Genomic DNA, 14,770 nt, shown 5'->3' on the forward strand with positions numbered 1-14,770 from the left:
ATATCAACACATTTACCAGAATCTAATTGGAAGCTCTATAAAAATGATTTTCAATGCTGTGTAAGGAAAATTACCAGGAGGTGTGTCCTGCAGAACACCCTTCCACAGCATTTGACCAACAGAATTAGAAGCCATGCTTTGAATGTCAATCTGATTCTAATCAACTTCAACCCTCCTTCTCACCAGACCGGAACCGTTTTTATCACCTACTTCTAAAATACCCTGGCCCTTTCATTCTTTCCAGCCCCTGTTTGCTGTTCATTGGGATCCAAGTCGGCTGGGCGATCTTCTTCGGCTCGCCCCCACCCCCAACCCCACCCCTCCAAATAAAAACTTGCCATCATAATTAGGTCACACTTACCGGCTGAGGCTGTTCTGCAATACAGCAATTGAAACACAACCAGAATTCACTCATGATTTACAGTCCGCTGCTTAAATGGTCCCTCAGTGACACAGAATCCAGGCTCTCTGTCTCAAAGTGGGAAAATCCACTTGTCCTTCACGAGGCAGATCAACGTGTGCAACAGAAAGAAAAAGTTCTTCCAGGTATATCCCAATGGTCGCAGTAGTTTGGCTGTAGTGCTTGGCCAGCTGGTCGTTGTGGGGATCTTCACTCCAGAGCTTTGTAGCGTTCACGCCTTCTCTCTCGGACTATAAACGTCCACCTGCAGGAAATTAAAATATTAAACGTTGGCGAATATAGGAATGAACGGTTCCGGACAGTTCAAAATTACTGACTAACGTCGCCATTCACCGTCACACAATTGCTTACTTACTATACCATATATGCACGGATAGCGCCAAAAGTGGACGAAAATCTTTCCTACTCAACAGCCCGTTTGCCTAAAATTACTTACCTTTGAACATCAAGCACGATCACCTAACCCACACCACACTTGACTGTTTCACTTGTATCCTGTGCAACACACACAAAATGGTTTCAAAACATCAAAGCAGAAGAAAGGGGGGGGGGGGGAAAGCAGGTCGATGCGAGTAGGAAACGAGCGTCAGTGCTAAACTCTGCTGTACCGGGATAGAAACCTTTTTCCATTTGGTTGTTCCAGGTATGAAACCTCCTTGTAATGATCGACTCCAGTCTTCTTAAAGCTGGCGGACCAGAGAGACCCTGGGGTGGACGGCCAGCTGTGTTTCAGTTAGCGAGTGTGCTGAAGGGAAGAGAGCTGTGACTGCACTGCAGCCCGCAAAGAGAGGCAGGTGGGCGGAGAAAAGCAGGCATTGTGAAACACTGCATACATAAAGAAAAATCAGCTCGAAAACCAAAAGAAATGCAAAATCACTGAGAGAGAGAAATCCTATTATGATCTTGGGACAACAATGTTTTGCTCTGATTCTCTGTATCACGACTGCTGCAGGAGTTACATTTGATGCAAGCATTCTCATTCAGCCATATATGCTTGAATGATGAACTCTGCAATATTATAGTAAAAACATCTCATGCAGTCTGAACCTTCCACGTGAAACTGTCCTGCGGTGAGTTACCTAATAGAAAAGCTGTGTAAGAGGAATAGTTGGTTAAAATACTTCCGGTATCTCAATCTTAATTTAAAATTAAAAAGCTGCAGAAACACTTTAAATTGTGCCACTCATTTAATGAAGGTAATTCTCAGATGGATATTAAGAACTTAGGCGTTTAGTCCCAAGACCTGTTACACACCAGACTTTCGAACAGCAGAAAGACTCTAACCAAATTCAAGACAAGAAACTGTTTTTCCCAGAGAGTGGTGAATCTGTGGAATTCTCTTCCCCAGGGAAGCAGTTGAGGCTTCTTCACTAAATATATTTAAGACACAGTTAGATAGATTTTTACATAGTAGGGGAATTAAGGGTTATGGGGAAAAGGCAGGGAGATGGAGCTGAGTTTACAGACAGACCAGCCATGGTCTTATTGAATGGGGGGCAGGCTTGATGGGCTGGATGGCCTACTCCTGCTCCTATTTCTTATGTTTCTTAATCCCCAGAATCATGATTCACCATAGTTACAGATCAAGAATGCAGCCTATTTTCTTTCAAGTTTCTAATGAAGAGCAGGATAATGCAGCACTGGAATACAAAGGGAACAACATAGTTTTAAGAATATCGAACATAGAGCAGTAGAATACAGTACAGGCCCTTGAGTCCACAATATTGTGCTATCCCTTGAACCTACACCAACATCAATCTAACCCTTCCTTCTCACATAGCCCTCCACTTTTCTTCCATCCATTTCCCTCTCTAATCCTCTTAAATGTCCCTAATGTATCTGCCTCTGTTAGTGCATTCCATGCACCTATCATTCTCTGTGTACAGAACCTACCTCTAACATCCACCCCATATACTTTTCTACAAACACCTTAAAAGTTATGCCCCCTTGTATAAGCCTGTGAAAAAGGTGCTGGCTGTCCACTCTACCTGTGCCTCTTACCATCTTGCACACCTCTATCAAATCACCTCTCATCCTCCTTCGCTCCAAAGAGAAAAACCTAGCTTGCCCAACCGATGCTCATAAGACATGCTCTGCAATCCAGGCAGAATGCTGGTAAATTTCCTCTGAGCCCACTCTGAAGCTTCCACATCCTTCCTATAATGAGGTGAACAGAACTGAACACAATATTGCAACCGTGATCTGACCAGAGTTTTATCGAGCTGTGACATTACCTCTCAGCACTTGAACTTGGTCACATGACTAACGACGGCCAATATATCATACATCTTTTTAACGATCTTATCAACTTGGGTTGCAGCTTTGAGGGATCTATGACAGTGATTACTCTGTTCCTCCACACTGTTGAGAATCCTGCCATTAACCCTGTATTCCTCCACAGTGTTAAGAATCCTGCCATTAACCCTGTATTATGCCTTCAAGATCAATTTTTCTTAACTATGCTTACTGTATAAGTCAAATTCTTGAAATATCAAAAATAGGACAACTATTCTACTTCTTGGGACAGATTTAGGGCAATCACCTGCTGCTTCCTCACCACCATCAGATTTCTGAATGGTCCATGAACACATGAATACTACTTCATTATTTGTCGTTTGCACAATTTATTCATTTTGTACTTATTTTTTTCAATGTCCTGCTGCTGCAAAACATTTCATGACATCCAAGAGAAAATCTGCAGATGCTGGAAATCCGAGCAACACACACAAAAGGCTGGAGGAACTCAGCAGGCCAGGCAGCATCTATGGAAAAAAGTACAGTCGACGTTTTGGGCCAAAACCTTTCAGCTGATTTCATGAGATCTGTTAGTAAACCTGATTCTGATTTTTTGACGCATTCTTCCTGTAGTACCATAGCAATAGGAATCAGTGATCCTGTACCCTGAACTCTTCATCTTACAGGTCTTCCTGCCTTCCTGAGGAAGCCTCCTTTTGAAGCAAGGCCATGGTTAACAATCGGTGAGGAAAATCACACTCTGAGACAGAGTCTTAGCCATTAGATGACATGTAGTGGGAAGGTCAAATGAATGAAACATTTTAACTATAGTTTAAGTGTCCAAAATGCCCAATGTATGCAGGGCCATGGAAGTCTACATCAAACCCCAGAAGGGCTCCTAGTCTTTCTGAACAAGTTCTAAGACTGGAAAGAGTAGCGGTTATCTTGATGGACGATGGTTTGGGGTGCAAAGGTGAGGATGCATTGGTGCAATTTGAAAGAGAATCTGTTCCTGTTACAGGAATATCAAGTAGCAATCTCAGAGACTTGAGAAAAGGTTATAGAGCTTGTAACTTCATGATAGTTTGAGTATAAAAGTGAGAGACAAGTATGTGCTGGAAAGTGGGATTAATATAGATTGATCAGCATGAAACTGAGTTCTGGGGATCAAAGTGCCCTCTATATGTAGATAGGTCCAGACTACTAAAGGTATTTCCATACTCTTCTGCTTAATTATTAAAAACCTTTAATGCAAATGAGCTGTGTATGGAACAAGAATGATGATATAAGGATATTTTAAAGGAATTATTATCCTACTATACAAATATTTTCAAGGTTTGTTGACACTGGTTAGTAATTTTGCCATAAAATGTTAGTTGTTGCAGCTTGATGGCAGCAGATGCGTTAGCCTCAGTTCTGGCGTAGATGTGATTTAGGTTGAATAGTTTTTCATTTGTTCTGTGGGCTATTTATTATCTAATCAGAACTTGTTGGAGGTGATGTTCAGCAAGAAAGATTGAGAAAAAAAATTGTGGTGATGATAAACACAAAAGATTCTATAAATGCTGAAAATCTTAAGTGAAGTGCCAGAGGAACTTAGCAAGTCAGGTAGTATCTCTGGAAGGGGATAAACAGGCTATGGTTCAGGCCGAGTCCTTTCATTAGGACTGAAAAGGAAGGGGGGAGAAGCCAGAATAAGAAGGAGGGGAGGAGAAGGAGTACATACTGGCAGGTGATAGGTAAAACCAGGTGAAGGAAACAGTTTGCACAGATACACAATCTTCACAATTGCCCTTAACTGACAATCAAAGGCTCTTCTGAACATTCCAGATTTCAAGGACCCTGCAAAGACAGCTCTATACAAAGTCTCACAAATGACCTAGAAAGGAACTATTTCAGACACAATTTGTGAGCCAGCTTCAACAAAGGACACAAATCTAATTGCAATAACTTCAGAGAACTCTCCCTGCTGATACAGGGAAAGTTTTTGCAAGGATCTTCCTCAACCACCCCCTCGTAGCAGCTGAAACGCTGCTTCCTGAATCATAGTGCAGATTCCATCCAGACAAAGGTAGAGAGGACACAATCTTCTCCAAGCAACTAGTCAAAAATAAATCTCAGGATTTGTCTCAAGCACAATATGGGTCCTTTCTTGACCTTGCAGAAGGTGTCAAGGCTGGTTGCTCCTGGAACTGCACCACTCAAAGTAGTCTAAGCCAGCTGGGCAGAAATGCACAAGTTCTGTGCTACACAAGCTCAATACAACGTCCTTGAGCTGAGGAAATCTCTGACACCTGGGGATACTAAACTCAACCAAACTCCTCTGATAACTAGTGTTAGCAAACAATTAAACAGCTGGTGAGTCACAATGGTAGTTCCCAGGGCAAGATAGGTTTAGTGGAGCATTTTAATAGCTGAAAGAGAAATAGAAAGGCCAAAATCCTTTAGAAAGAGAATGCCAAGACCTAAAGGTTTGACAACTGAAGGTTGGGGTACGAATTATTACATTTCAGAGATGATTAAGCGATTAAAAATGGAAGAAAACACTAAGCTCAAAGAATAATACAGTAAGAGGGACCTGCAGGGATCACAGAGGAAACAGAAAACTAAGGTTAGCCATTGCTTAACTTAGAATCAATGTACTTCATTTAACATTGGGATTATGTGTGAACAGTATGGTGTAAATTAATGTACCAACGGTTTTGGTTGATCTTGCTCGTGCAGAATAGGAACAGAGACATTTGACAGGAGTCTATTGTAATCTTTAGCTCTAAGGACAATAAAAGGCGTGGTTGTTTTGAGCCTGGGTTGACGTTTTAGAGGATATATTATCAATGGTGTTTCCATGTGATCCGAAGCTCATCTTCAATAAAGTGTAGCATTAAGGTTATAGCAGTCCTGCTCCAAATCAGATTGTTGGCAGGAAGAGTGGCAGGCAAATGCTATTTATAGCAGGGATCAAGATGATAGATACAGTCTTCCTATCAAATAACAAATAAAAATGGAAGAAATCTGCACAGATCCAGTACGTACTGGATATTAGACAAGTACTTGTGGAGGCAGCAGGGAGGCTGAGGGAGGTGCCTGTGTTGTCGTGTTGAGGTAATATCAATGCACCTATGGAAAACAGCACTGGTTTTACATGAATGTTTGCAAAGGACAGTGTAAATGAGAAGAATGTTGGAACCAGACAGCTCTTTGGGGACCTCAGGGGTAGTAGCTTGCATACTTCATCAATAATAGATTAAAGTGAAAAATAACTAGTGTTGAAATGTAAGCCATACTGAGCCATTCCTATCTTTGTCTGAATAATGTAATGATGACAGTGGAACCCACTGAACTTTAATTACAATTCAGGCAAATTAGTGAAGATAAATATAGGTGCTTACAGTTGGAAATGAGCGAATTAATAATAGGGAATAAAAAATGGCAGAGTAACTAAACAAGCACTTTGGTTCTATGTTCACAGAAGAGAACACAAACAACTTCCCAGAAATGCTAGGAAACCCCAAGTCTAATGAAAAGGAGAAATCAGAGGAAATCAGTACTAGTGAACAAAAAAAAATTAAAGGAACTAAAGCAGATAATTCCCCAGTGCCTGTTATCTGCAGCATAGAATGTTCAAAGAGATAGCAATAGAAATAGGCAATTCAGAAGCTGTTACTGTTCCAGAATTCTATAGATCATGGAAGAGCTCATGCAGATTGGACACTGGCAGGTGTAATCCCACTATTTAAAATAAGTGAGGGAAAATAGGGAAATACAGTGGATTCTGGCTAATTGGGACACATCAGCACAAGTACATTTGGCTCAATTAAGCAGCTGCCCCAATTAGCTGAACGTTCATGGAAATACTTAAAAAGGTATAAAAAAGACAAAACTACCATTCAACTAACAAACTAAGTTTTTAAATGCAATATACAACAAATTATAACTTGGCGTGGCCAAGTGGTTAAGGCGTTCGTCTAGTGATCTGAAGGTCACTAGTTCAAGCCTTGGCTGAGGCAGCGTGTTCTGACGTTGAGCAAGGCACTTTACCACACATTGCTCTGCGACGACACTGGTGCCAAGCTGTATGGGTCTTAATGCCCTTCCCTTGGACAACATCGGTGGCGTGGAGAGGGGAGACTTGCAGCATGGGCAACTACCTGTCTTCCATACAACCTTGCTCAGGTCTGCGCCCTGGAAACAGTGTATATATATATAAACTGTATATAAACAGTGTGTATATATATATATATATAAACTGTGTATAGTTTCTAATAGTTATTGTCAGAGGAATTCATCCAGTGTACAACTCTTTTGATGTACTGTAAGTGAACAAAATCAGCGTAGACACCTAGTGTAGATAATGGACTGCCTTCATACAATGCTATCTATGATGGCATCCTCCAAATCTTCATTTTCATTGTGACATTCAAGATGATTATTGATACCTTTAAATTCTTCATTGTTCATAACTTGTTGAAGTAGTGAAATAATTTCATTTTCATTCCTGGCTGTTTCTGGCATCTCCATGCCTCAATGCTTGAAACCACAATGAGCTCTGAATTGTCTTATTGCTTATTTCTTGCCAACTATCAGTGTCAAAAATCACTGCTTTTGGAACACAAGTGCACACAACTGACACTATTTCTAAAAATGTTTGCTCTAAACACAGTGAAGTGTCTAACGGCCTTGCAGGTGCACGCGTCTGACGCTAGTTAGAAACTGTTCGGCAACAGTCTCCTACATTAAATGTTCCAAATAAACAAAGAGAATGCCGGCAATTTTCTCATTTAGCTTTTGTTTTTTAAATGCCTGCCCTGATTAACTAAGGGCCAAATTAACTGGAATTCACAAGTTAATCCAAGAAAAACAGAATGCTCGTGAAAATAGGACCCTATCATTGGGATTATTCAAAATTAACATAATATGAAATAAAACTCATATTTAATAAAGCTAAAGAGACATTTATAAGGATGTAATTGGTTGAATAGATAAGGGAGAAACAGTGAATAGATGTGTTTTCTGAAACTCCCACATATGAGATTGTTGTGTAAAATTAAAGCAGATGCGATTGGGTATAATATACTGAAAAGCATTGAAAACTGATCAACTGACATGAAACATACAGCAGGAACAAACAGGAACTTCTTGGGGTGCAAGCAGTGATTGGTGGGGTATCACAGAATCAATGCTTTGGCATTAGATATTCACAATGTACAGTAATGATTTAGATGAGGGAACAAAATATAATATTTCTAAGCTTCCTTCCTATATCCATGACACTTTACATGTTCTGCGTCTTTTCAATGACTTCAAGTTCCCTGGCCCCAATCATCTAATTTTGACCATGGATGTTCAGCCCCTATACATCTCCATCCCCCATCAGGAGTGCCTTAAAGCTCTCCGCTTCTTTCCAGAAAACAGACCCAACCTGTTCCCCTGCACCACCACTCTCCTCTGTCTGGTGGAATTGGTCATCAATCTCAATAATTTCTCCTTTGGCTTCTCCCACTTCCTCCAAACCAAAGGTGTAGCCATGGATCCCAGGTATGCCTGCCTTTTCGTTGGCTACGTGGAACAGTCTATGTTCCAAGCCTACACCGGTATCACATCTGTCCTCACTCTATCCTCCTTCCCAATGATTTCTCTTGTCTTCAGCTACCACCCCAATAACCTCAGCATCCAGCACATAATTCTCTGTAATTTCCGCCATCTCCAACGGGATCCCACCACCAAGCACATCTTTCTTTCTCTCCACTTTCTGCAGGGATCACTCCCTACTCAAATCACTTGATTCCCCACTGATCTCTCTCCTGGTACTTAACCTTGCAAGCAGAACAAGTGTCAATGAGTGCCCCTACACCTCCTCCTTCACTATTGTGCAGGGCCCCAAACAGGACTTCCAGCCGACGTGACATTTCACCTGTGAGTCTGTTGGGGTCATCTACTGTATCCGGTGCTCCTGGTGTGATACCTGACCTAGATTGGGAGACCACTTCACCAAGCACCTATGCACTGTCCACCAGAAAAAGCTGGATCTCCCAGTGGGTACCATTTTTAATTCTACTTCCCATTTCCATTCTGACATGTCAGTCCATGGCCTCCTCTACTGATGCGATGAGGTCACACTCAGGTTGGAGAAGCAACACTTTACATTCCATCTGGGTAGCCTCCAACCTTATGGCATGAGCATTAATTTCGAGAAATTGAACTTTCTTGAACCTTTGGTAATTCCCCCCCCCCCACCTTCACCATTCCCATTTCTTTACTTGCCTCACCTTGCCCATCTCCTTACCTGCCCAATATGTCCCTCACGTGCTCCAGCCCCTTCCCTTTCTTCTATGGTCTTCTACCCTCTCTTATCAGACTCCCCCTTCTTCAGCCCTTTATCTCTTTCACCTATCAGTTTCCCAACTCTTCACTTCACGCCCCCCCCATCCCAGTTTCATCTGTTACCTACCACCTGTACTTCTTCCTCCCCTCCCACCTCCTGGCTCTAACTTCTCATCTTTTTTTCCCAGTCCTGATGAAGGGTCTCGGCCTGAAACATCAGCTTTTCCCTAGGTGCTGCCTGGCCTGCTGAGTTCATCCAGCACTTTGTGTCTGTTGCATGGATTCCCAGAACCTGGATATTTTCTTATCACATTTCTAGGTTTGCTAACAAGACAAACCTTTAAGGGATTGTGACTTATGAGCAGGTTGCAAAGAGGCTTGGAAGTGATTTAGACAGGGTGAGTAGGCAGTCAAATCCGTGGCATATACTGTGTTCATGTATGGTGTTATTCACCTCACAGGAAAAACAGAAGGCAGTTTTATCAAAATGGTGATAGGCTGGAAAAAATAATGCATAAGGTATTTTGGATGTCCTTGAATACCATTCAATGAAAGCAAGTGTGCAGGTGAAGAGAGCAATTAAAGTGGAACGTCTACCTCGGCCTTCAATGTGAGCGGTTTTGAGTATCAAAGGAGGGATGTCCTGCTACACACTTGGTATTCTATGTGCAACTTCAATCTCCTTACTCAAAAAAAATAGCTACCTAGAGGGAGTATAACAAAGGGTTAATCATACTGATTCCTGTGATGACCCAACTTCTTGCTCACAAGATTGCTTTCTTAGACACGTGTTTTAGGCAAGTTATTTCACATTTTGGTTAACTCTTCATCAATTATTTCCCCTTTTTCAAAAGTCTTGAAGAAACTTTCATATCCCATCTCCTTGACAATTTCTCCCAAAAACTTCCTTGTTAGCTTCTTTCATTTTCACAAAGACAACAACCTGTCCAAATATCACTCAGCAAGTTTTTTTTTCTCTTCTCCTTCCTTATCATGACCACATTAGAAAGACGATGCAATCCTTCTCAGTAACGGTTTGATGATTTAAGTGGTCAGTGGGATGATTTAAGCATAGCTGAATTGCTGCCTAAGTGTACACGCCAACTACAGCAACTCTTTCCACATGTCATCAGTCATCTCTAACAGCATTTCTTGGCTATTCCCTCTCGGCTGGATTCACATGCTGTTTTGAATCCAGGAATGAGCATCAGAACCCACGCGAATGCTAATTACAGCTTGCACTTTACCAGCATCATAACCCCACCTCTTTGATTCGAGATTGTCCATCCGAGATTTGAGCCACAAATTTTAAAGTTTGTTCCAACTTACTTGCAGAGTAATGCAAACCAGCATTTTCGTCCACTACAAAAGCATTTTCCAGCCAATTCCAATCTTCACCTTGACTGTTTGTTAAGGGATTCTAACAGACTATAGAAAACCAAGGTAATGATGTTCAATCCATAATTAAAATAACATTCCATTCATTATAAAGGCCATTTACTTCTGCCTCTGACAGTTTCTACGTCCCCTCTATTTCTATCATAACACCACTGAAAATTTTAACCTTGGCCTTTCACCATCATAGGTTTCTTTGATTTGGGTCCAAGGTACAATCCAAACTAGTAATAGACACAGCAGCCTTTAGATGGCATGGTGAGAAAGGTTCCGGGAATCAGGGGCTTTGATGAAGACCAGTATATGACATTTCTGAGTACCAGCTTGCAAACTTCGGACTTGTGCTAAAGTGCAGAAGTAGGTAACATGGCAGAAGATCTGGGCCATCTGCTTAACTACCAGTGAATGAATATATTTTCTGTTAGGTGAGAAGGTAATCTCTATATGATCATTGTGAATAGGTGCCAAGTTCATTTTGCCTCCATGCTTGGAAGGGTAATTTTAACAGCTCTACTGCAAAATACTCAAGTGAGGATCAAAAGTAGAATCTGATTTCTGGTACTCCTGCAGGGAGCTTGCAGAGACTCCCCAAGAACAGGTGGATTTTCACTGGGTGCTCTGGTTTCCTCCCACATCCCAAAGACATGCATGCTGGTAGGCTAATTTGCCACTGTAAACTGTCCTAGCGTGTTGGTAGCTGGGTAATAAAAAATGAGGGAGCTGTTGGTAATTGTGGAGAGAATAAAATGGGATTAGATCTTTTGGTTTTAGTGTTAATGGGTTCTGTTGGTCTGCATGGGCAAGGTCAATCTGTGTATGACTCTATTGCTCTTTCCACCCCAAAGGTTGCACTTTCCAACAGAACTATCAGCTGCAGAGTAGAAGCTCGTGGCATTTACAGCAATTGCATTATAATACAGCTGCAATGAACTAATAGTGAGTACTTTCTGTTTGCCTCTTGCCCACGTTGCACAGTTCGAACTTTGTTGTAGGATGAAAGAGCTTACTGTCGAAAGAGGGAACCTTGCCTTCAAAAATCAATGCAATGCAGAGTTTACATTAGGAGGAGCTCACAGGAATTAAATCCAAACACAGCCCACGCCCCGGATGTTGTGAGTAACCAAACACCAAGCTCCAGTCATGAACAGGGCTGAAGCAATATGTAACTCAGCAGCAGATCAAACAGCAATTCTCGCAGTCACTCAGTTAATCATAGTTTCCCCTTCATTTCCAAAGAATGTTATGGCCAAAGGGGTAAACGAAAAGGCTGCATTCCTTACTACAGGAGAACGCTAGTCAGCATTTATTGAGAAACTCAGTACATACTTAACAAAGATTATAATATGCAAAGTTAGGCTCAGACTTTGTAGAGTCTCTGCTATTAATACTATTCAATGGATTATACCTTCCTACCTTACCTACCTGTTGCATTGCTATCCTATATTTAAAAAAAGCCAGAAGTAGAGGAAGATAAGCAAAACAATTGCCTCATGTTTTACACTGGAGTTCCCCCAAATAATCCTAAACTAGAAACAGCCAAGGATAGGGAACAATTGCCTTGCTTATAGTTGTTCAAGGAGGGAAGTTGTGAACATAGATCACATACTTTGCACAATAGTCCGGAGTAGAGGATGGTAATATGACACATATACATTACGATGTAAATGCATGCTTTTAGTCAGTCAATGCGGATATCCTGTCCTGAGTTCAAGGGAGCCAACACCGTCAGCACTGCATCATAAAATAAGGTGTACGTAAGAGAAATTTTGTTGCAACATGTTGAAACAATACATTTACATGACCTGGAATGCAGCTCCAAGTGTTGATGCACCCCAGACATTTCAGTTAGAATCAGATCTCTAAATTAGAAAGCAAATTCACAAAGTTTTATGCATACATCCAACCCAAACCTATTTCTCATAGATGACTTCATGTGAGTTCCCAATATCATCTCAACCCTCTGCTGGCACAGCTAATTAACATCTGCAGACCTCACAAGTTACAGAGGTCTAGTGTTGCCTGGTGATTCTGTGTTCAGCCCATTCAGTCACCCTGTTCCCTCTATCTAGTCTGAATGAGAGTGAGGTGTTTTTCATTCTTCCGCAAAGGAATGCAAAGATTGCGAGCATTGGCTTAATTATTGCAACTTTTCATGGTTGTAAAACCCCTGTGTATTTAAAAAACATATTAAAAAAAATAAATTAATCCTCTGTGCAATGAACAGTGTCTAGACTTGAGGGTCGAAGCATGCACAGATGGCTTTTTCAGTCACCTCAGGCAAACGCAAAAACTATAATTAACACAGAATGGCATCAGTCAAATCCGCACAGAGCACAGTGTTTCTTCCGCATTGATCTTTTAATTTTGTTTGTTATTCAAGTAAATGAGCCTTAGAAATGTTGTAATGGCAAGCTGGAAATGTAACTCCATTGGCATGTTCTGTTATTGTTTAAATTTGGGATTCTTGAAGTTACTGCAAACTTTGACATTGAAATTGAAATAAAAGCATTCAACCTAGTGGCTTGTTTGTCCACTGCCAAATGGAACATGGGATTTTCAACCTGCAGCCTGGCTGACCTCATTAATGCTGGAAAAAGTGCATCAGATACCTTGGTGTCTTGGCTTCACGAAGAAAGGGTAAATTAAATAAAATCACTAAGATATTATTCTGTGTGAGTCATTCAGAATTCTGCAGGTTATTAGAATCATGCAATCTCTCAGCAGACAAACTAGGCTTCATAGGAATTACAAAAAAATGTATTGCCTCTACTGTCCTATACCCTTGACGGGAAGGTGCAAACTGGGTTAATAGTGAACTGTTTCAGATTGCTTGGACAGTCCTTTCTGAGGCAAGTCTGATTTTAGTATTTGCTTGGTCAGCAATTTAACCGCAAGGTAAATAAAGATGCAGTGAAATATTATGAGAGAGGAGAATGACAAAGGAGAGAGAGAGGAAAGGGAGGGGGAGGGAGAGAGGGGAAAGAGAGAGAGATGGAGAGAAGGGAGGGAGAGAGGGGGAGGGAAAGAGGGGAGGGAGAGGGGGGAGGGGAGAGAGAGAGGGAGATGGGAGGGAGGGGGGAGAGAGAGAGGTGGTGGACAGGGGAGAGAAAGGGGAGAGAGAGAGAAGGGAAGAGAGAGAGGAGAGAGAGGGGAAAGAGAGAGGGGAGAGAGGGGAGGGAGAGGAGGAGGGAGAGAGAGGGGGAGGGGAGAGAGGGAGAGAGGAGGGAGAGAGGGGGAGAGAGAGAGGAGAGAGAGGGGTGGTGGACAGGGGAGAATGAGGGGAGAGAAAGGGGAGAGAGAGAACAGAGAGAGGGGAGAGAGGGGAGGGAGAGGAGGAGGGAGGGGGGAGGGGAGAGAGGGGGAGGGGGAGAGAGGGGGTGGGAGAGAGGAAAGAGAGGGGGAGAGAGAGAGGAGAGAAGGGTGGTGGATGGGGAGAGGGGAGAGAAAGAAAGGGGAGAGAGAGAGGGGGAGAGGGGAAGAGAAAGGGGGAGAGAGAAAGCAAGACAGAAAATGGAGAGGTGGGAAGGGAGAGGGAGGGGGAGAGGGGGAGAGAGAGAGAGAGAGAGAGAGAGAGAGAGAGAGAGAGAGAGAGAGAGAGAGAGAGAGAGAGAGAGAGAGACAACATACACATGGGTGCAATAATTGAGATGAATAAATTAGATTAAAATTGCCCCATTGGGAGAAATTTTACTCAAAAAGTTGTTTAAAAAATAGCTCATAATCCCAACAAGTCTGCACACTCTCCAAACCATACCCAGTCTAATGCATGGCCTTAGGTCATAATGAGATGATGAGGAAATAACCATTACAATAGTCTCCACTTGTCAAGCGAGCAATTTTTCTACTAGTGTCTTAACATGCCTTTTTCCTCAGTCTAGGAGTCTAGTCAATAAAATTAAGCATGATAATTAAAGCTAATTTCAAGACTGCATAATAATGCATGATGTTGAAATTCAGGGCAGGACAAACACCACATGTGTTGACAAGGCAACACAGCATCATTACAGATAAGAGTGATAGTGATTTCTCTTTCTGACTCCTTTTCTTAGTCAACCTTTCTGGGTGTTCTCCTTTAATGTAGTTAAGAATGGAATGAGCTATAATGTGTCATGGTAACACCTACTGCCTGGGTTCAAATGAAGAGGGGGAACGTGGGCAAAGTGTTGCTGGTGCCCAAGGAAACATATGCCAGCATAAATTAGCACTTTCAGGAGAGGAAGGAAGCTCTTTCTTGCCCTCATAACAAGTCAGAGCATTTCAACAGCAAGTTACTGCGTGAAGCTCCCTGACATATTTGAAAAACAATTCTTTCCAGACTCCCAGAATTGCTGATAACTCAAATGGGTGTCCTCTATTTCCTGCACTTCAGCTTTGATCAATGTCTCACCAAAAAAAACC

The 14,770-nt window shown here is 41.9% G+C and overlaps 1 protein-coding gene across 5 annotated transcripts in view; it reads right to left on the bottom strand.

The window, feature by feature from the left end:
- Nucleotides 1–14,770, bottom strand: part of cdc42se2 (CDC42 small effector 2) — a 193,122-nt gene that overhangs the window by 60,424 nt on the left and 117,928 nt on the right. For 2 of the 5 annotated variants that reach the window (XM_072281708.1, XM_072281710.1), the window contains exon 2: nt 362–665. In XM_072281708.1, coding sequence (XP_072137809.1) covers nt 362–415 — 54 coding nt within the window. In that variant the 5' untranslated portion in view covers nt 416–665. Of the gene's footprint in view, nt 1–361; nt 666–857; nt 936–1,029; nt 1,198–14,770 lie in introns of those variants that run through there. The other 3 variants (XM_072281707.1, XM_072281709.1, XM_072281711.1) reach the window with 3 other exon arrangements.

This window comes from Mobula birostris, chromosome 17, assembly GCF_030028105.1.
Source record: "Mobula birostris isolate sMobBir1 chromosome 17, sMobBir1.hap1, whole genome shotgun sequence".
Taxonomy (NCBI): Eukaryota; Metazoa; Chordata; class Chondrichthyes; order Myliobatiformes; family Myliobatidae; genus Mobula; species Mobula birostris.